This window comes from Vidua chalybeata, chromosome 3, assembly GCF_026979565.1.
Source record: "Vidua chalybeata isolate OUT-0048 chromosome 3, bVidCha1 merged haplotype, whole genome shotgun sequence".
Classification (NCBI taxonomy): Eukaryota; Metazoa; Chordata; class Aves; order Passeriformes; family Viduidae; genus Vidua; species Vidua chalybeata.
The window spans coordinates 15720963-15741798 of NC_071532.1; the positions used below are offsets into that span (position 1 = coordinate 15720963).

At 38.1% G+C, this 20836-nt stretch overlaps 1 protein-coding gene across 20 annotated transcripts in view; it reads left to right on the forward strand.

Annotated features, from left to right (window-relative positions):
* The window catches only part of SMYD3 (SET and MYND domain containing 3), a 375697-nt gene that overhangs the window by 328859 nt on the left and 26002 nt on the right, over positions 1 to 20836 (forward strand). For 19 of the 20 annotated variants that reach the window (XM_053937663.1, XM_053937662.1, XM_053937680.1 and 16 more), the window contains one exon: positions 1860 to 2034. In XM_053937663.1, coding sequence (XP_053793638.1) covers positions 1860 to 2034 — 175 coding nt within the window. Of the gene's footprint in view, positions 1 to 1859; positions 2035 to 4009; positions 4141 to 17137; positions 17260 to 20836 lie in introns of those variants that run through there. The other variant, XR_008429812.1, reaches the window with a different exon arrangement.

Here is a 20836-nt window from a genome sequence, read left to right on the forward strand (position 1 = left end):
TTGAAGAGGGAACTTGACTTTTATCCACTTGCCAATAATGAGTAGAAAACCTTCCTGGCAGACTGAGGCACATAGTTATTAGCTCCTGCAAATATAATTTTTTTAACAAATTAAACCAACAGTTTCTACAGTTGAGAAAATTGGTGAGTCTCACACTCTGACCTACTGACCATAACTGATGTGGTGTTGAAATGCTAAATTTACAGTAAGAGCTGCTCGGGGCAGTCCTTCTCTACTCCTGGGCTGACATGCAGCTGGACATGCAGCTGGACATGCAGCTCTTTGGTACTGTTGCAGCCGATGGCAGGTTTTCTAGTTTGCAATTTTACATACCTGCAAATTTGGTCCCAAGAGATTTTGTTATATAGCACATCTACTATCAGATGCTAGTGAGTGAACAAAGCAGAATAATGAGAAGTAAAAGAAGACATACTGTGCATCAACTAAAATTATAATCTTTCAAGAATGTCAGTGGTTTGTACTTTCTACAAAAATTGTATGAAGTGGAAATAACATCCCTCATTCTTCTGTTTTTTTGTCCTTAATCAGTTGTAAAGAATACATGGATGTTTGCCAAAGATATAAAGGTTAAGGTGCAATTTTATAATAACACATTCCTTCCCTTATATGGCTCTTTCAATCCAAGGGCATGAGAGCAATTCACAAATAATTAGTTTAGCCTTGTTACAACCATGCTATAAATCCTGTCCCATGGTGGTCACATTCTTAAATTTAAGTGTGTAAATATTCCTATGTTCAAGATGGACTAATTACTTCATCACAGGTTTGTCATTGTGCATTTTAAAGTCACTGCTGGATTAGTGTGAATAGTACTTGCAATAATTCGCAAAGATAACTGCTGGACTTCCTTGAGCTGATTGTGTGGAAAGGGCTGTAATACAATCAATGTTTTCACTTCTCTTGCTGTAAGTCTAATTTTTTCTTTATTTCATTTCTTCTTATTTAGGTGAGTAGTAACTTTTTGGTGTTAAGACTGCTTGCATTCTGGGACTCCCATGGGTACAATCACAGGTGGTAATGCTCATTTGTAAACTGCAAGTTTTGGGGTTCAGATTAGGTGTGGTCAGACAGAGAAGAATCTGGTCCACAGAGAAGTCAAAACAGTGTAGAATGTAATGAAAAAGTGACTTGTGCTAAGGAATATCCAAATAAAGTGAGTGGAAGGTTATCTTCCCTCCATTCCAAACTCACAAAAAAAATCTTCTTGTAGCATTGGAGGTGAAAATCTCCTTTACTGCCTAGATCATTAGTCCTGAACTACAAACAGACATCAAAACTGTGATTCTTTTTTTTCTCATGCATGGAACGTGCAGCTGTACATGAAAAAACAAATCACAATGCTCTTCATGAGTGTTTCAAGGAGAAAATTAATTAATTTCAAGAAAAGGTTCTAATTTAATGAGAGTTCTAAAAAAAATGTGCATCATAAAAGGAGGAGTTATTTTATATATATATATATATATAATTATTTTTTTAGCTGCTGGGACTTTTTAAAAGTAATTTCCATGGACTCTTGCCCTTGGCTTTTCAGCACCTAAATAAAACTTATTTGAATTTTTGTTATGTATTAAAATATCCTTGCAATTTTTCATCTTTCTTTTACCTTTTATTGCTAAAATATGCCTTTTTAGAAATTGTTTTGCTACATGTAAACAAAGCACAGTTACCTAAGCTGCCACTTCAGCATTTAAGTATGTTTTCAAGAATTGTAGCAGAGTCTGGAATGATGGCAGCTTTTCTATTTTAATGCTTTGAGGCTCTTACTCCTTGCTAAACAGCATTTAGAAGTTGTATTTCTGTCTGATTAAATATATTTCTTTAACTAAGGCCAATAACAGAGTGGAAGCATGTTCTGGCAAGATGCCAGAATCTCTTGAGGAGCAACAAGGGTCATCTACCAGATACAAATATCTATCAGCTGAAAATGCTTGACTGTGCCATGGATGCCTGTATTAACCTTGAATCCTGGGAAGAAGCATTGTATTATGGCAGCAGGACTCTGGAACCATACAGGTAAGGGATGTAATTGGTTCAGCTGATTCCAAAGATAGGGGAGAGCTGGCTGTCTCATTAAAAGTGAAGACTGTGCTTCATCTTGGTACTTCTTACTGTTTTTATTTCTTGTGTGTATCTTGCATTGCTTTCTATGTTAGTGAATGAGGCAGGATGCTCATTCTGCTTTCACAGTCAGGCTGAAAGCAAATAAAATGATAACAGGAACTATAATAATAATAACTGATTATTATCTCCTTGCTTTTTCACATGTTCAGATGCTGCCCCATCCCTGATCAGAAACTGACTTACTGTTTCATGCTCCATTGACATGAGGGTATCAGTGTTTTATGCTGAGATAGGGCAAAAGCAAGGGACAGGTGGCTGGTTGAAATAATGTGTATTCTCCCTATACTCTATATATAGATTTTACAGAAAGAATAAAAAAAGTCTTGCAAAATGCAGTTTCAACTGGAAATTTAAAAGCTCCTGGTCCTTATTTTGGGGAGAGATCAAGGTGGTGAAGTACTTGCTTTTCTTCTCTCCTGATCAGTACTTGTTCCTGTGCTGTGTGCTGGGAGAGTTTTTGAGTCTGATGGTCTTTTGTTGATAAGGAAGGATAGTCTAGGAGTTCATACATAATGTGTTAAGGCTTGAGGTTGATTGGAGCCTGGAGCTGTAATGCAACTTTGGTCATCTGGTAGAGAAAGGGCAGGTGCTTCTGCTTTGGTCAGTGTGCTAAAAGCTTTAGAAGACTCACATCTTTGGGTTCTAAATCGTTGCATTGTTTGTAATTAAGTGTAAGCCTGTGCTGAGTGTCCAGGTACAATGTAATTCGCACATGAACGTTCGTTCTCGGGAAGGTATTTTTTAGAGCATCCATTTCTTCTCTGTTGGTGCACCATGTGATGTTTCAGTACAATGTGTGATGTTGAGAAGCATGAGGGGTATGCTAGAGCTGAACAGTATGCTCTGCTGTGAATATGAACATTTCAGATGTTACATATTTTCCTTAATCAAATGGAGATGCCATCAGCATTCAGCATTTTGCCCGAGGAAATCCCATATGGCAGCCTGTTTCTGAATAAAACTCGGGGCTTCACTTGAGGAACATAGTGTTTCAGAGCTTTCACTAAGAAGTGATCGTTGATAAAACCTCCATAAGGCTATGGTGCATCACAACTGTGAACTAGCTCTGTGTTCATAATGGCTATTCATTTTCATAGAGGAGGACATGAGTGCCTAGAAATTTTCACATTTCTTCAGGGTGAAATTCATGTTGTGCATGTCCCACTTAACCTTTTATGCAGGCTTATGTAGTACTGCAGCAGTACATGCTTCCTACCAGTGCTCTACTTTGTGGCATACTTCAGATGAACAGAGTAGTCTGCACGTTTAAATGTTCCCCTATTAAAGAAAAAAAACCCAAACCTCAGTTGTTCTGGGTTGGGTTTTTTATAAGTTGTTAACTCAGTTCTTCACATCATAAAACAGCATTTTTTTCCTGCAGATATTTCTGAGAGCAGAGATTACAGTGAAACCAAGTGCAATCTTACCAGATAATTTAATAAAGCTTTCTCTGTTTTGCTTGCTGAAGTGTACCATAGTTTTCAAGCTGTTTCATGCAACAGTTTGGAGATGAAGAATTTGACTGTGCATCCAATTAGCATTTCTTAGGCTAATAATTATTTACATGAGATATTTGACCTTTTTTGCACCTTGGAGAGCTTGTCATTATTCTCTCCTCACACAAAAACATTATTTAAGAGAGATTTTCAGTTGTTTCTTTTTCTTTATACCTTCAAGTCATCACTACAAGCTTTGACACACCTGAAACAAAATCCTCAGTTTCTCATTACAACAAATTGTGCTCTAAGCAGCAGGAGAGCAAATCCTAGGAAATCCTTTGGGATACATTGAATTTCTCCTGTTGAATCAATCTACTGCTTGGCTGCTCCTGCAGTTCCATTATAGCTACCTATTTTCCTTTCCTCAGCTCTGGAAAAAGTATTCATACAGATCTCCACAGGGAATCACCTGAGAATTCACTCAGTCCATATAAATAGGAAATCATTGTTACAACTTTAAAGGCTCTGGAGATTTGGGCAGAACCAGTTTTAATTTCAGGTAATGTGTTTATTGTGCATTTTCCATTTCTTTAGCAGCAGGATTAATTTTCAGTGCTGTGTGACACATTGTATCATAATGTATGTTTTCATTATGATGGTTGCTGATTTTTTCACAATCATCCACTTCATGTAAGTGGCAGAGATAGATCTGTGCTACATAAAACTAATTAGTCATGCTGGATACCAGGCCCTGTGTTTTAGGTAGCAATAATAACCTATAAGGAGCATTGTTCAGGACCTCTGAAATGGTTTAGCAAAAAGAAAGGAAGAGGAAGTGTCTGCCAAGATGAAAAGCTGCCTTCTCCTTTTGTGCTGAACCATAGCCATCCATTTTTTGTTAAAACCTACAACATATACTTTCACTGAATAGCCTAAGCCAAGTGTATCTACATGGCTTTCCTTGTAAATGCCCCATTAAAAGCCTGTCTGTCCAAGAGCCTTAACCAAAGTTAAGACTTTTGCCTAAGTAAAAGCTGCCCCATGTCATAGTCAGCACTCAGCAGCCTGCAAAAATAAACTTCCTTTCAAAAATCCTCATGAGCCTTAACCACAGAATAACAGAATATCAGCAAGAGGTGTTACATGGGTTTGTCATGTCTCAGTTAGCACATTCACACTCTGGTCTGACTGCTGCTCATGAAGGATCAGATTCAGAGATACTGAGAAAGACAGATTTCCCTCAGGTTACCTCAGAGGAAGGACCCAGCATTTAGCCCTTAAATTACTGACAAAGCACATATGTTCTGGGGATTAGGTTTGGGGTATATTTTCCCCATGTCTCAAGTATTCAGTGCTTTACACTGCTGCCAGAATGGAAAAATGCATCTGTTATAAAACTCTGTTAGATGTCCTCAGCTATTGTGACAAGGGTAAAAGGAGAAAAGAAGTAACTATGTGACACCACAGGCCTGCTGGGCTTACCTGCTGGATAACACCATGTCACCTCTTTGGGTTCACAGGACATCAGGTCTGGTGAGATTCTGATACAGAGACAACAAAAATGTTCATCGATTTCTGCTCTGCACTGCTTACAATCCCCTGCTGAATTTCAAGCTAATGTAGAAATCCCACTGATCTTCAGATGGGTTGTTTTAATTGAAAACCCTTCATCTCCAGTGCTGCAGCATTAGAGGCAACTGGAGGGCTTCAATATACACAAGAAAATTCCTTCTTTTCATCCCGTACAGAAGTGTTGTGCAGAAATGCTGCTCTGGCTCTTCACCCAGCAGCCTTGCACGTCCTTCCCCCTCCAGCCCCTCTCCACTGAGTCAGCACAAATTCAGGGCTTGTGCAATGTGACTGCTCTGCTTTTGCAGTGGGAGGGAGCTGGGTAGGTGCAAGCACCCCACATTTGTGCTATCTGTGCATCATTTGTCTGCTCTCCTACCTCCTCTTATTCTCTATCCCTTCCAGTAATATTTTGTAGTGCCCCATTACTTGACCTTCTGTCAGTGACTGAATTCATTTAGGGAACAAGGAAAGCAATCCCAGTGAGGGCAATTTTGGATTGTTCTGTAAAGGGCTGGGTTTAAGATCAGTGGCTGGCATGTTCTTGTTTTTTTTCTGAGAACATGGTTGAATTTTCATTGGGTTAATGAGATACCAGCCAGGAATTTTTGATTTAGAATTCTAATTCAATATATATGATGGTCTGTATTTTCTAAGTATATGAACTTCAATCAAAAGGCAGATTAAAAATTGATGGTTGCTATAGTATCCTTTTCTTGAATCATGATCTTGTAAAAAAGCAAAAAGAAAACCTGTAGAACTTAATATTCTTGGAACAAACTCTGAACCTATTTTCTCTTCTTCAAGAAGGATTTCCAATAAAGAGTCTGACTTTCTTTTGGTCTGATTTTCCCCCCTTTTTGAAATTCATTTAGGAAAAAAAATCCTGGTTTTACAGCTCTGTGTTTTGAAATACACATGTGATATATGCAATCACTGGAAATCTTTTTCTTTTTTTTTTTTTTATCAACTATATATGGTTCTTTACTGAGCTCAACAGACTTCTGCGTACTGGCTAGTTCTGAGGCACTTGAATTGAATTTGTATTTACATTGAAAGCTAGGGAGCCGAAAAATATCCCCCAAACTGCACTGCAGTGATAACCAGGGCCACTGGGGGATGCTACTGCTTAAGGGTTACAGCCCGGATTCGTCGCCAGTCGGCACCCTGGTTATGGAAGGTCCCCTGGGGGTTCGTGCGTGGCTGCTGGGTTTCTGAACCTAGAGACAGTACTAATTCCGTGAGCAAAGTTCAATGTCTTAATCATAAACCATCAGTTGTAAACATAAATCTTACCTCTGGGATCACCCGAGAGGGAGAGAAAAATGTCAAGGCAGAGAAAGCAATTTAAAGAAATAACGAAACAAAGAACAGAAAGAACTAAATCTTCCTTATTCACTTTGCTGGGGGTTTTAGAAAATGCCCATGGCATTTAATGTTTAGAGAAAAATGTGTCAAAAGAAGAGGAAAACCCAGTATAAATAAGAGAGTGTATTGTCCCTGGTTAATTATGGGTAATTCTTCCAAAAGACAGATGTTTGTAGCAATATTTGCACGATTTTTAGCTTCAGTGTACCTATTTTGTCCATACAGAGGGATAATGCTTGTCACTGGGCTGATGTGTTTAGGAATCCATTAAAACACTTCAGCAGCCCACTTCTGTCTTCCATTCTTCCCTACTTCTTGCCCTCCAGTCCAAACAGCCTTTTCCAAAAAAATGAAAAAGGTAGGTTTTACATCTGAAGTCTGGTGCCTAAATTATCTATGACCTGATCAATCCCTTTCCCATGTAGGAAAGGAATTTTGTGTTTTGCTGGTTGCTTGCTGTGTACGTCTGCATGACACCATCACCTTCAATTCTTTGGTTCTTTCCTAGTTTTGTTTTTCTTGTATGTTTCCATTACAGCCATGAGTTGTCCCCCAAAGTGATACTGACCTGCATAATCCTCAATGACTTCCATAAACTCACAATCCCATAAGCGCTTCACCTTCTACCTTTCTTCATTTTCATGTATTGTGTGTATGGGTAAAAATTCTTACTATTCTCTCCAGTCATGCCAGGGGGCTTTTGGGTATAATTTTGATGTCATTGGTTTGTCCAATATACTCTATCACCCATGAGTAGAAGTTCAGCAACAGCAGTGTTAATTTGCAGTACCTTGTTCAGTGTATACCACATTTCTTAGGCTAAGATTTCCTTAAATAGCTTGTTGCTGCAATGTATGTCCAGTAGCTCTATATTTGTATACTGGTACTTACTATCTTTAGTTTTAGCTTCTAGTTTCAGTTTTAGTTTCTAGTTTCATCTTTCATTTATGCCAAGAGCTATTTGAATTTGAATTTACAGATAGTGATCTCCTAGTGATATTAGTGAACTAAATCACTAAGTTTCCCAGAGTTGCATATTTCTCCGGCACAATTACAAGTGTTGATTTCTTCATTTCTCACATAACATTTCCAGGTGTTCTTAGATTTCACAGATCTTGAAAGTTCTGTGTTCTTTGCAATGATAACTTAATCTGCAGGGATTTCTTTTTTTTTTTTTTTTTTTGTTTTTTTCACTGTAGGATCACTTTCCATCAAGGTGTTAGACCATTCAGAGGTTCATGCTTTATTTTGAATAAGGATTTCAGTCCCAGTCTGTCTGCCTACCAGAGCCAAAAGATTCAGTTTGGTTTTGGTGTTTCTTGGTTTGTTCACTTTTCTTTTTTACTTAAGCAGTAATAGTTGGTATTTTTGTCTTGTAATCCAGGCATCCTTTCCTGTTTTTTTGTACATGCATGCTTGCAATTTACAAAATAAGGACTTAAGCAGCCATTACCAGAGCTCTTTTCATTAGTCTGCTTGCTATTACACACTAGTTAAAGAACACAGATTAAAAAACAGAAATGAGTATATGCATGGGCAGATATTACAAAGAGTTGTGTGCTGTGAAAAAAATGCAACATAGTTATTCTATTGAAACAATTTTGAAAACAATTTTGGGGAATTCGCAGTGTCTATATGGATTTTGCTAAGAAGAAAAGGGTGGAATTGATGGCATACAAATTCTAAACAAAGGTTTGTTTAGAACCCTAAAAACTAAAACCTAAACTTAAATGGGGTTGGAAGTGATTCCAAGGGAGCAATTAACAGTTAAAAAATAGAGACATATGAAACATCTATGGCATTTTGAATTCCTTTGACAGTAACTGAACATTGCTTTGCAAAAGCTATTTTAGAGGCAGAAATCATGGTGAAAGGGAGAAAAAAAGGAGGAGAATCACTTACAAAGACAGATAAATTACAATTATATCTCTGACGAAAAAGAAAAAAGAGAGGGCACGAAGGAAATAGGAGCAGAGAAGCTGTAAGGAACAATGCATTCTCTGAGGGGAGAATTAGGAGGAGTGATTTTAGTCATAAAATAACTATTTCTTTTTTTGAATAAATTGTCAATTTGAGTGGACTAAGCAGAGAGAGAATTGGTAGTACTTCCAAGGAGGAAATCCATTAAGAGTTTCTATTGGTGGAGATGTGAACAGTAGTGAAAAACTAAAATTGTGGTATTTAAGCAAGAAAACAGAGATAATAGAGATAAAGGCTGGAAAAGATGAAAAGACAGTATTTTTCCCTATTGAAAAACCAGAAAAGTTACTGAAAAGGAAAACCATAGTCATGAGGAAGAGAAGAGGAAAGGAGCAGTGGATAAGGAGAGCAAAGAAATTGAAGAATGTAGTTTGTTTAAAGGGTGAATCAATGCGAATGGCCAGGGAGAGTGAGACATGGAGAGATGGTGCTTTGAAGAGGGATGTGCTGAGTCTGAAAATCAAAGGAGGTATTGTCAAACAAGAACCGTGACAATGAACTACTAAGTTCCTGGTGAGATGATCCATCCAGCAGGGAATCCAAAGAATGAAGATCACAGAGGTTCTGTAGTGAAATAGGTGATGCTGAGTAAAGCTGAAATTTCACAGATTCATATTGATAGGAAAAGGAAGAAAAAAAGACAAGCATGCAGATGGCAGGAAAATTTGCTCACAGTAGTGAGCAAATCCTAGAGACTGCACAGTTAGTGACGTGATGGTAGACTACAAGCTCACTGGATCTTGAATTTGCCTGTTATTGAATAAAAAGGCTAAAATGTTGTGGAATATGTAATTAGGAATGTTTTATTTGGATGTACTTGAAAGCCAGGAATATCTTTATTTTTGGGTACATGACACTACCTTTGTTAACAGGTTCACTCCTGTCCACCATACCAAATCCCTATTCACTTGAAAATCCCTGTATTTCACTTGACCTGGTCAAGGTCTGTTAATCAGTTTTCCTTAACCCCATAAAACCAGAAAATCCAGTCCTTCTATACAAAGAACCTTGGAGGTATCAAACCTAATTCTAAATTATCTAGTCCTGGTATGAGAACCAGCACAGCTACATTAGGATAGCACTCTGCCTTATATAATTAGCAGTAGAATTGTGCCACAGGGAAATGCTGAGAATACCAACTACTACTTGTGCTACCTCATAAATACAGCAGTTTATGGCCTTCGGAAATTTAGTCAATGGCTAATCTTTTTTCTTACTTACCTGGACAACATCTAATATTGGATTATGCAATTTCAAGTGAAAGAGTTGATGTTGTATTGACCTTCTGGTCAACTGTAAAACCCTTATGCACGTATTCCCTTGGCTGCTACAAAAGGTGCTTCCTTTCCATTCCGATTTTCTGTTAGAAATTCTATCTGCTTTAGGCCAGGATCCCAGCTACTGTCTGCTGGTATCCAGCACTGAGATGCTTTTCAGCCTTCAGATAAACCAGTTCCATGGTTAAGGAGGTGATTCAGTGCTTCTCTCTTCTTCTCTCCCCCTGAGTATACTGGAACCTCTTTTCTCAGCTTCAGTTTGTCATTTTATCATCAGACAAGACACAGAAGCCTGACTCAGTTTTATTTATGTGACTTTGAAGATGAAAGTAGGAAGGAAGAAAAGAAAAGCAAATGATTTTGGGTAGAGAGCCGAACAAAGATGGTAACTGATTACAAATGCTGGAAGGCTAAAAAAAAGGCAGGCTATAGTGCTGCTAAGGAAAAAGGTTCACAGAATCAGAAAGTGGCTGCCCAAAGAGCCATGAAAAGTGATGAATGTGAGAGCAAGAGAAATATATCAAAGAGGAAAGAATCACCCTCAGAATATAGTGCAAGTCCATTGATTAATAATAAAAACTATATATTTTAAAACCAAAATAAAGTCATCTTCGAGGAATGCAATGCACACATGTCCAGTAAAGGAAGAGTAGGGGTATAAGATATAGGGAACCAAAGAACGATGACAAGAAACCTAGAAATTAGCCAAAATTAGGGTGAAAAGGCCTTTCTTTTAACTCTTCCCCATCATCACAAAAGATCAAAAAGGGAGAAGGCAAAGCAAATGGATACTTGCCACAGTTGCAAACACTCTCCTAAGAGGAAAATCAGCTTTCTCTAGCTGTGCAGTGTGCTCTTGGAGGATACGGCTGATGGGCTGCCAGAAGTGAAGATAAAGTTCTGGAATCAAAGTGTTTTCATTGTAGCAGCATCATGAATTCATTTACATCTTAATTCAGGTATGTTGAATGATGCACACCAAGGATACATTGTTCTTTTAAGGCTGGCCAGCCTTTCAGAAACCTTCTGAAAACTGGCAAAAGTGACAGCCAACAAGTGGAAGCGTCCTGAACCAGGTCTTTCTACTTGAATCACTGTTGATGAAATAGAAAAGAGAATGAGAAAAGAAAATATTTTCATGCAATAGTGTGCTTGGCAGAATTTGAAAAATGGAATTAGATCCTACTTTGTTACAAAACAAGTCTCAGTATATACAGTCATAAAAAGGAAAAATGTATAAGAGTTCAATTTTCTCAGCATAATTTGCAAGATTTACCAAAGCATTTTGTGAAGTACTTCTCTTTAGACAGTGGCACAAATTACATATTGTAAAAATGTTTATGTAAATACAACTGAGATCTCGTTTAAGAAGAATGGAAAATTGCTGCATGTTGTAGTTTGAGATGTTCTGAAACACAGACCTTGTGTCCTATGAAATGCAACACAACTTCTCAAATCTTACCAAAAAATCACAGAGTAACTTATGACATGGGGAATGCCCTACTAATTAGTTGCATGGTCTCATGACCATAGCTAAAGATAAGTTATCTTACATATTTGTCTCAGTACCACACCAGCATAAGGTCTCTTATTTTTCAAGGGATTTTCAAATGCCTAACCAAGTTGGGTAATATTACCTCTACCAATTCAACATCTCAGAATTTTGAGATGGAAAACAGGTTTACATGCTTACAGTAAGATAACATCCTGAATGCATACTCAAGCTTTATCTGTGGTTACCTATCTGGATGCAGTTAATCTATGTATTCTCTTGCTTGCAAGTTTGCAGTTCAAGCAAGCTCTACCAATGCTGGATGTTTATCGAGAGATGCTATTAAATTGTGTTAGGTTGCTTGTGCCAGTAGAGAAAAAAACAGAGGTGGAGGGGGTGGGAAGTGTGGGTGGCAAGGTCTTTTCCATGTAAGAGAGCATCAATATTAATCTGTGACACAAAAGTATATTGACTTAACTAAAATTGTTAATTTTATTAAATACCCCATGCTTTCAACCCCCTGCCTTGCTCTCAGAGCAGCGCTGTCCCAGGGAAGTACTCCTGACTTCTGATACCTTGAGGAGAACAAGAATGTCCAGTGGTTAACCTATGATGTTAAACTACTGTTAAACTGGTGTTAAACTAGTCCATCAAAGAACAACCAGATATTGCAGTGGGAGAGGACTTTTCCCATCTTGTTTGCAGTGGCGAGGACTGTCACTGTTCTTGATCTTTGCATCTGAAAAACACCAGGGTAGAGCACTGACTGCATCCAGTGACATGAAAACAACCCACAGCAAGTTACACTCAGACCCTGCTAAGCTAAACAAGAGAAGAGTGATAACAATCTCTCATAAATTAAAAGGGCACATCTTCATGGAAATCAGGGCTGGCTTATGGATCCCAATCTCGCCATAGTCCTCAGCAACATACAGTTCACTGGGAAAAGCACTTCACTGGGAGTCAGTCTCTTCTCCCAGGTAACGTGGCAGGATGAGAGGAACCAGCCACAAGGTGAATCAGGGGAGGCTTAGATTGGATATTGGGGAAAATATCTTGACTGAAAGGGTGGTCAGACATTGGAATAGGCTGCCCAGGGAAGTAGTGGAATCACCATCTCTGTTGAAATATTCAAAAGCTGTGTGGATGTGGCATTTGTGGATATGGTTTATTGGTGAATTCCGTAGTGCTGGGTTAACAGTTGGACTCAATCTTAGAGGTCTTTTCCAACCTTTATGATTCTAAGTTTCACTGTTGGTGATAACGGTGTGACGTACATAGTAGTGAATCAATCTGTCTAGGGAGTGAATTAGTGAGCTTTCTTCTATGAAATCTATTTCAGTGGTCAGAACTGGATAGATATTTACCAGGTTGAATGCAGAAAAAACTTATAATTTTCCTGCTATTTGCCCCAAAAAGCTATCCCTTCCTTCTTGTTTCCTGTATTTAATCATCAAACAAGATAAAGTTCTTGACTGCTCTGAACTGATAGAACTTGGTTTACATCAAGTAAGGATGCAAAGGATTTTCCATGAAACTTCGCCTTTCTCCCAAGTACAAATGCAGACATTCATTGCGTATGTTCACATTTGCATGTACTCTAATGTGTTCCTCTTGCTGTCACTGCTTTCTAGCCAGGTAAATCCACAATTAACCGGGTATCTTTGGAAAGTTGTGTTGCATTTTACTTCAGTTTTTCAGTTAATACTGATTTTTATATATTAGTTGTGTCTTTTTAGTCCTTTTACCAAGATTTCTTTGTAATGGATTCAAGCAAATATACACATGCTTAAGCCAGACAAGTTGCATTCCAGTAAACAGCACGTTCCTTTGGCCCTTTCTTGCACACTCCTCAGGTGGCTCATCCCTGGCTCTCGGGGCTACCCTTTGGCAAATTTCTGCTTACTTTTGTTTAACTGAGGTTGACAAAGGTAATTTGATTTCCAGGGTCTTTGGTAGTGCTAGTGACAGCAATGGCTTAAATAGAGATACCTTAGCCTGTTCCTGAAACAGAGTTAGTGTGTTGTATTCAAGGCCATAACACTACCCCAGCTTGTGATTAAGTGCTTAGTGAGTTCCATTTCCTTATAAGAACATGTGTAAGAACCCAAGAATGTATGCCACAAGTGAACTAAGCATTAATCTGTCAGCAGCTTAAGTGTGTTTGGGATAGTGCAATGGAAATATGTGGTATAGTGACACAGTGTTTGTTCGCTGGGAAGCACTTAAGAGCAGATGGAACCTGTAAAATGGATTGATTTGTGAAAGTGTGCAGCTTCTATCAGATTTGCTTGATGCTTGCTTGCTTTAACCCAAATAAACACAGGCCACATGTTGTTTGAATTTTCAGTAAGGTGCTGGTAACTACATGTGGGGAACCCAACATTAATAAGTGCACAGAAACTCATCATGAAGGGACTTCTGTTTAAAAGGTGTGCTTCTCTCCTAAAATAATGAGATGAGTAAAAATTAGCATATAATTGGGGATATATCCTAAGGAACTGAAAAAAAGATTAAGGATTTGACAACAACATAAAAAATACAATGCTGGAGTCTCATTACAGTTAAATGGAAAATTAAGTCCATAGCAGGCATGTCTTAAAATTTTGGTATAAATCAGTAACGTCTATAAAAATGAGGTACGGTTGTATGGAAATTACACAAAAATCTGTAACATTTTAAAATTTAATGTTAAGCATCCTACAGATCTGTTGAACTACACTGTAAAACTCTGCAGACAATGGTTATGGTTGCAAGTTGAATGCCATTAGGGTATGTATGTAAGGAAGGCATTACATTTGCATCCTTAAAGATGATTTCTGATCTCTTCTACCTGCTTATCTGAAAAATAATAAATCCTACATCAAGGATTAATAATAAATCCTACATCATTATATTTATGCAATGCTTCACCACTACTTTAAGGACATTGAGCTGTGTGCCACTGCAGCAGCAACAATTTAGTTTTTCTGTTTCAGAATTTGGATGAAGTTGAACCTTGACATGAATTTGCAGACAGCCTACACTGACATTTATCTAATTGTTTTATACTGAACTAAATCAGTTTAATAGTGAACCAAAAGAAAGGCTTGATTTTCTTTTTTTGAAAGCAAGCATATCAATGCATCTGCCAAAATTAAAAAGAGTATGTGGATTTCTGCCATCTTGCCTTCTGTGTAGTGCAGAATTTCTGTACCTGTAGCACAGATCTTGTTTCAGCTGATTGCAAAAAAATTGCCTGGGCTGAACTGAGTAGGAAATAATATTAAAAATGTATCTCTGGAAATATAATTCCAGAGTGAGTTGTGTGTGCAGTTTTCAGTTAACTTTAAAACTACATTTTATATGTTCTTCAGGGTACAGTATATAATATTCTATTAAGCTATTTTGCATGTGGTGTTGGTAGGACACATCCATAGCATGATTTTGAAAGGCTCAATAAATGTCATATCTCTTCCTAAGGGAATCTTGACTATGCAAAATATGGTAAAATGTGTACAGCTGCACAGAAAAATGCAGACCCAAACCCTCAGTTGTTCTCACAGTGATATTGTGTCATGAATATTCTTTCTACCCAGAGCACTGCAGAGCAGAATGGCAAGGTCCAGGGACATCCATAAAAGAAAGATTGCCATACATTATCCCAGTAAGAGCTTGGGCTTTCAGCAACCAGTTAGAAATTAAAGACATTTCAGTGTCAGTGAGGCTTCTCTGATGGTGTTATCTGTGTGTGTACCTTTGCTTGTTAGTGCTACCCAGCAACTTGCATAAAGACAGAGATGTCAAGTGTATTTGGTTCCTACAAGTCAGTAGAAGGTAAGAGGCTGCATATAGAGTGCTTATAAAGAGAGAAGTTGTTTAAGCTCATGTTTGAATGTATTAGTAGACACCAAAATATCCACATAGCAAAAAGAAGTTTTTAATGTCCTGGTGGAGGGGAAAAAACTTCACACCTATCAGCATAAAACAACTACAAGTCATAAGGAGTTTGGTAAATTTAGGTGCTCCTACAGCTAGCTGAAAGCTGTGATTCTGCCGCTCTCCTCAGTGGCGCAGCTATAGGTAGAAGCTAAATCCCTGTCACCCTTATTGAGGAAAGGGAGAAAGTACAAAGGATATGAAAGAGCCATAAGTAGCAGCCAATATATTTCTTTATTCTGAGGCCTATATTTCTCTTAAAAATGATGTCATCAGAGCTCAATATCTGCATTTAACACACATAGTGCTCTGTGATATTGCATCTCAATGAATGCTTCAGATTAACGGAATTTACACAGTGTCAGTGAAAACATTTGCTTTCCTGCCTGCTTTTTGTGTTATGGAATTGTGGATTTGGTATGTTTTAATTAGTTTTGTTTTATTTTTAATGTATGGATAAAAAATACCATGGTAAAAATTTTAAAACCAAGGAAAATCTTAAATTGTGTCTGCTGTTTCAGTGTTAGTTGAAGATCATTTGGAAGAAAAAGTCATTGCATACACAGCAGTTCTCCCATTATGTGGAAGAAAAAGTCATTGCATACACAGCAGTTCTTAGTACACTTCCTGGATGAGGTTGAGAAGTTTTGTTGAGTCTGCATTCTTTCATATATCAAAGTCAACATAGTCTTTGGCAATGTTTTTGGAAAAAGTTCACAGCCATCAGGTGGAATACTTGGCATTGTTGTAGTTATTTGCAAAGTTCTCTTGGCTTCCTTAAGACTTGAGTTTCACCTCTTGTGCTGGTTCTAGATCAGTCAGCTGTAGATGGCTTGTGGATGAGTCCTAGGGAAATGTCCCCAGTATTGTCAGAGCTGTCAAATCTCACATGCCAGGTAGGAAACTTGGTCTTGTAACCTCTCCTTTGTACTCCTCACCCCTGGTAGAGTCACTGTTGTCTTCTCTTTATCTGTGGCATCTGACAAAAAGTTAGAAGAAGTCTAACTAGGAGAAGTCAGCTGGAATAATTTATCTCTGGATAATTGGTTGTCCAGGAGCAATGCTGCTACAGGTCCTCCTCTCTTACGTGCCTGGAAGTGCAGTCAGTCACACTCTCATGCACTTGTCATCCTATGCATGAATCTTGTGTGTGTGGTTCCTGTAGTGTGTTCCTCTTCCTCAGATCTCTATGGGAAAGTGCACTTTCATGAATTCAAGACCTGACTCCTTTCACATACATAATTTTTAAATTAGCTAACTTCTCTGTAAGTGAGCTACACTTACAGTTTTTATCACTGCAGGAGTTTTTGTTACAATATGTTGTCAGATCTATTTCTCCCTGAGTTCAATGGATCTGCTCTTTAATTTTAGCACGGACACATTTTGCTTTTTTTACTTTATTCTCAATAGTTGAAGATACCTGTTTTTCACAGCCTGATGGAGATAACAAATTATTTTATCGTGTAACTCAGAAAAGTAGTTACTTAGAAGGCTGAGAAAATTTTGTGAGCCATCATTATAACGCTCTTCACTCTGTAATGCACTTTCTTATGTTAAGCAAAAGAATTTTGGATAATTTTAAAAAAAGAACCCGACATTATCAAGCTTTTTTTTTTGTCGTTATGAACCTGTAACTTAACATCAGAGACAAAATATACTGAATGAGTTCATGGAAATAAAAATTTAATTTATAATTATAATTATAAATTAAATCAAAATTTTGAAGCTGTCCAACTACAATGCTTTCCTTTTGAAAAGCATATTGTGCAGTGTAAGAGTTTGTCACAAACTATGACAGTGCTTAATAGCTGGTATTTGTGTACTTAACATTTCTCAGAAACGTTTTTTTACATAGGGATTATATTGTGCCAGAAGCATCCTAAGATTGTGCATCCATTGGTGTGAAGATGGATGCTTGCATGACTGCCACCTTCTTCTTTACTCTTTCACAGATCTTGGGTTTCAGTGACTTCAGCACAGTGACTTTATTTCAAAATATTTTTTAAAAGCAGACGGAGGCTGGTGGATCAGGGGGACCAGAGGTAATGATACTATTTAACTTGGAGTATTAGAAAAATTAGGCCATTTTGTCCTTGGTAAGAATAAATCCAGCCTCTGACTGACATGCTGGTAATATGTTGTTTGTGGAAGTGTTATGGATGGCTCATCACAGTCTGAAGGAGCAAGCCCTGATTTCTGTACTGCTTTGTTTTTAATAGCTGCCACCATTGCTTCTTCTTTAGTGTGAAAATATCTCCAGTTCTGTACACTGTCTGCCTTGTGTCACTGCATGTTGCCCTGTTTCATCCCCAATGCCAATCTCTGCTTGCCCTTTGTCTGAGATATCACTGACCTTTAAGTTTCTGCTGATACAAATCATATGTGACCAGAGTCAAGTGATACTTATGCAAGATATATCCAACCTTCTGTGTCTAATAAGAATACTACATTATTTAATAAAAAAATTAATAGGCATACTTTAAAGAGTGTTGTCTGGTTTATTCTCCCCCTGAAGACAGCTTGCTAGCAACAGTCACTCAGGAGATCTGTTTTTCTTCTTTACATGTAAATGTTTGCCTTTTGTAAGGCACAGATTTTCCTGAAGTGCTATCCATAAATGTACAAGGATACAGAAAAGTTGGCTGAAGACGTGCAGTGAGCATATTGGAAATTTGCATTTTGTGGACTCCTCAAATCACAGGATTTTCGAGACCAGCTCAGTATGCTCCTTGTAGCCTTTCACTGCTTGTTAATGCACAGGTAGTTTATGATAGCTGTGATCAACACCAGGGTAGGTTCTGCCTCTAAAAAGCTCCTGGCATGTTAGGTCTAAAGGAAAAAAATACCACCATGTCAGTGCTCAGCCACTAAGTTGTTGACTGGCCTCCAGAGCTAAGGGAGCTATTTTTCTATTAGATTTTTGCCTCTGACTGACTGACTTTTTATGCTGGTTCACTGAATGATAGCTATAGTGCAGTGTTCATGCAGCGCCTGTTGCACATCAGAGAATTTACTGGAACTCTCTAGAATTTTAGATGGGCATAATGAAATTTATAGTGCAGAAACCGGAGTTTCCCAGGAGCAGAGAATTTATAGCATTTCTCCTGCGTGCATTCCATCATATCTATCTCAGGACAAAGCTCACACTGTGTTCTTTACCTTGGGGAATGTACTACTGGTATCTTTATCTTCTGTTATCTTGGTGGTTTAGATTACCAGAACGTCTTTGCAATTTCTACTTCAGTGCCAAATTTAACTAAAATTGACCAACAGATTCAGAAATTATTAGAGAAGAACAGGCAGACGGATGATGGCCCCATAAATCTTGTTATCAGGCTGAAAAAGGGATTTTTTTTCCTTGGTTGTCACAGAAGATAAAGCCAGCAGGTCAGGGAAGGACAGGCTTCCAGTAAGATAGAGTGTGACCAGGACATCAGTTCTTTCCAGATCAAGACAGTCTGAGTCTGTGTGCATGGGTGACAGGTCACCAACTCCTACATGATCGAGGCATTATCCAGGAACTGTGACAAGGAGGAGTTCTAATGAGGGATTTGTTGAAATCTAACCAACCAGTTTTATGGATGTGTATAGGAGGCATACCTTCCAGGTATGAAGGGCAGCTTGAACTGCAGAAGGGAGAATCTGAAAGTTTAAATTGGTGGGGGGTTTTCCCAATTAGTGTGACTGAGCAATGACAACTGAACATCTCAGTTTGTTAGGTACCCTAGTGCTGATTAGGTAGCTTTAGCTAATCAGTCTATTGACTGCAGTGGAGCATCAACTTCTTTTTTCAAAGGCAATTTTGGCACCTGCCAAATCTCTGAGTTACTTTCTTTTCCATATGGCCATGGTCTCACATTACACCAAACACTGTCTTCCTATTTTCCCACATTCCTGCCCATCTCAGGACACTTCCCAGCTATAGGCATGTCTTTTCCAAATGCCGTCCTTTTTCTCTTAGAAGACAAGCTACAAATGACAAGCAGCAGCACAGGATTTTCCTGCCTGCCTGTGTTTGCCCACAAATACTATCACCACTTGTACTACCCAAATGGTGTCTTGCTCCAGATAATATTTACCTCACCTTTGGATGCTTTCTCAACATTTAAAATTGAGATATTTAAATCAAGGGGACACCCTTGTGTAACCCAAAGCAATCCTCAAGGGACCACATCCTGGGAATTGCTATATTAGGATAAGCCACCATCTTGCATTTTGTAGTTCCCAGTAACGACTTTTCAGGAGCTGAATGTGCCACTCTCCACAACATGGTTCAACTTAGTTGGAGGTCACTGGCCTACATCAATGTTATTAAAATTGGGCTTGAACAGAGCAAATTATTAACAGAGCTGAGAAATGAATGAATAACAGCAAATTTATTTCCTAAAATTCTTTCCTCCTTTGCCTTCAGAAGAGCCATGAGCACATGTGCAGCTTTCTCAGATTTCTTTTTAGGAGAGTTCTTTAAATGAGTGTATTTTATAATATTTTAGAATATTTTACTATGTTGACTGTATTGTGAACCTTTAAAACTCAAAGCTCAGTTTTTATCCCTCAGGTAAAAATTCTTTCTACCATACTAGCTGAGCATTGAGGCACTTCCAGCCAAATGCTGGAGTTAAAAAATGGAGATAATTCTTTCGCAAGTTTCTCCACAAGCACAAAGTTATCTTGGAATCCTTACTAATGGCTTTAATTATGAAAACCAAGCTTTAACTTTACTAATTCACACATATGACTGGAATATGCGTGCTATGAATATTTATTATAGTAGAATTCAAGTTGTCATTGACTATGAAACAAAATCAAGGACCTGATAAGTTCAGTTAAAATGCAAACAAGTATGTTCTACTTCATTGCAAAGTACAGGATATATTGTGCTGCTTGTAGCACTCTTCTGAAATGAGGGGGGGGGAAAAAAGAAGCAACATATACATTTCCAGATGCCGTTTACATGATCAAATGGTTAAAATATTTGCAAAAGGTTATTTTTTTACTATATGTAGGGGTTTTTGTAACCATATGGTCTAACTTGCTGTATAGTCTAGTTTACAGATTTAGTTTACCTCTCTTCTGTGTTCTCAGCCCTGTTACTTCGCACTTTCTTAACGGATCCTGACTTCCTGGAGGTACCCAAAATATTCCACCTAAGCCATTCATTCTGAAACAGAAAGGAAAGGAAATGTGTAATGTTATGTGTTTGTGCTGGATCTAGTGGTACCACTATCAAGAGAGATTAAAGTAGCAATCCAGATGTTCAAAATCCCTTACCTAACTTCTGGGTGAGAATAGGACAGTAAATAAATCTTCTGTTGAGGGTGAAAAACCTGATGTTAGAGATGAGAAAGTTGATTCAATGGTTGCACATGCTGACATGCAAGACTGCTGACTCAGGTATATTTTCTTAGCCTGTCTGCCCAAGAAGACAGAAGTGGATGTGTGCAAGTGAATTCATGACTCCATCGAGGAGAGCTGACAATGGCCGCTGTCTGCTCAGTAAAAAAGGCAGGGGGACATAGTAAATATTCCAGAAAAGACCATGTCTTATTCTGGGGTTTAAAGATCTGTGAATGTTTGGTGTTAGAGGCAGTATGGGTCTTCTAGAATCCCTAAGTTCATGTTCTTTTTTCTTTTTGTCTTGGTACCTAACT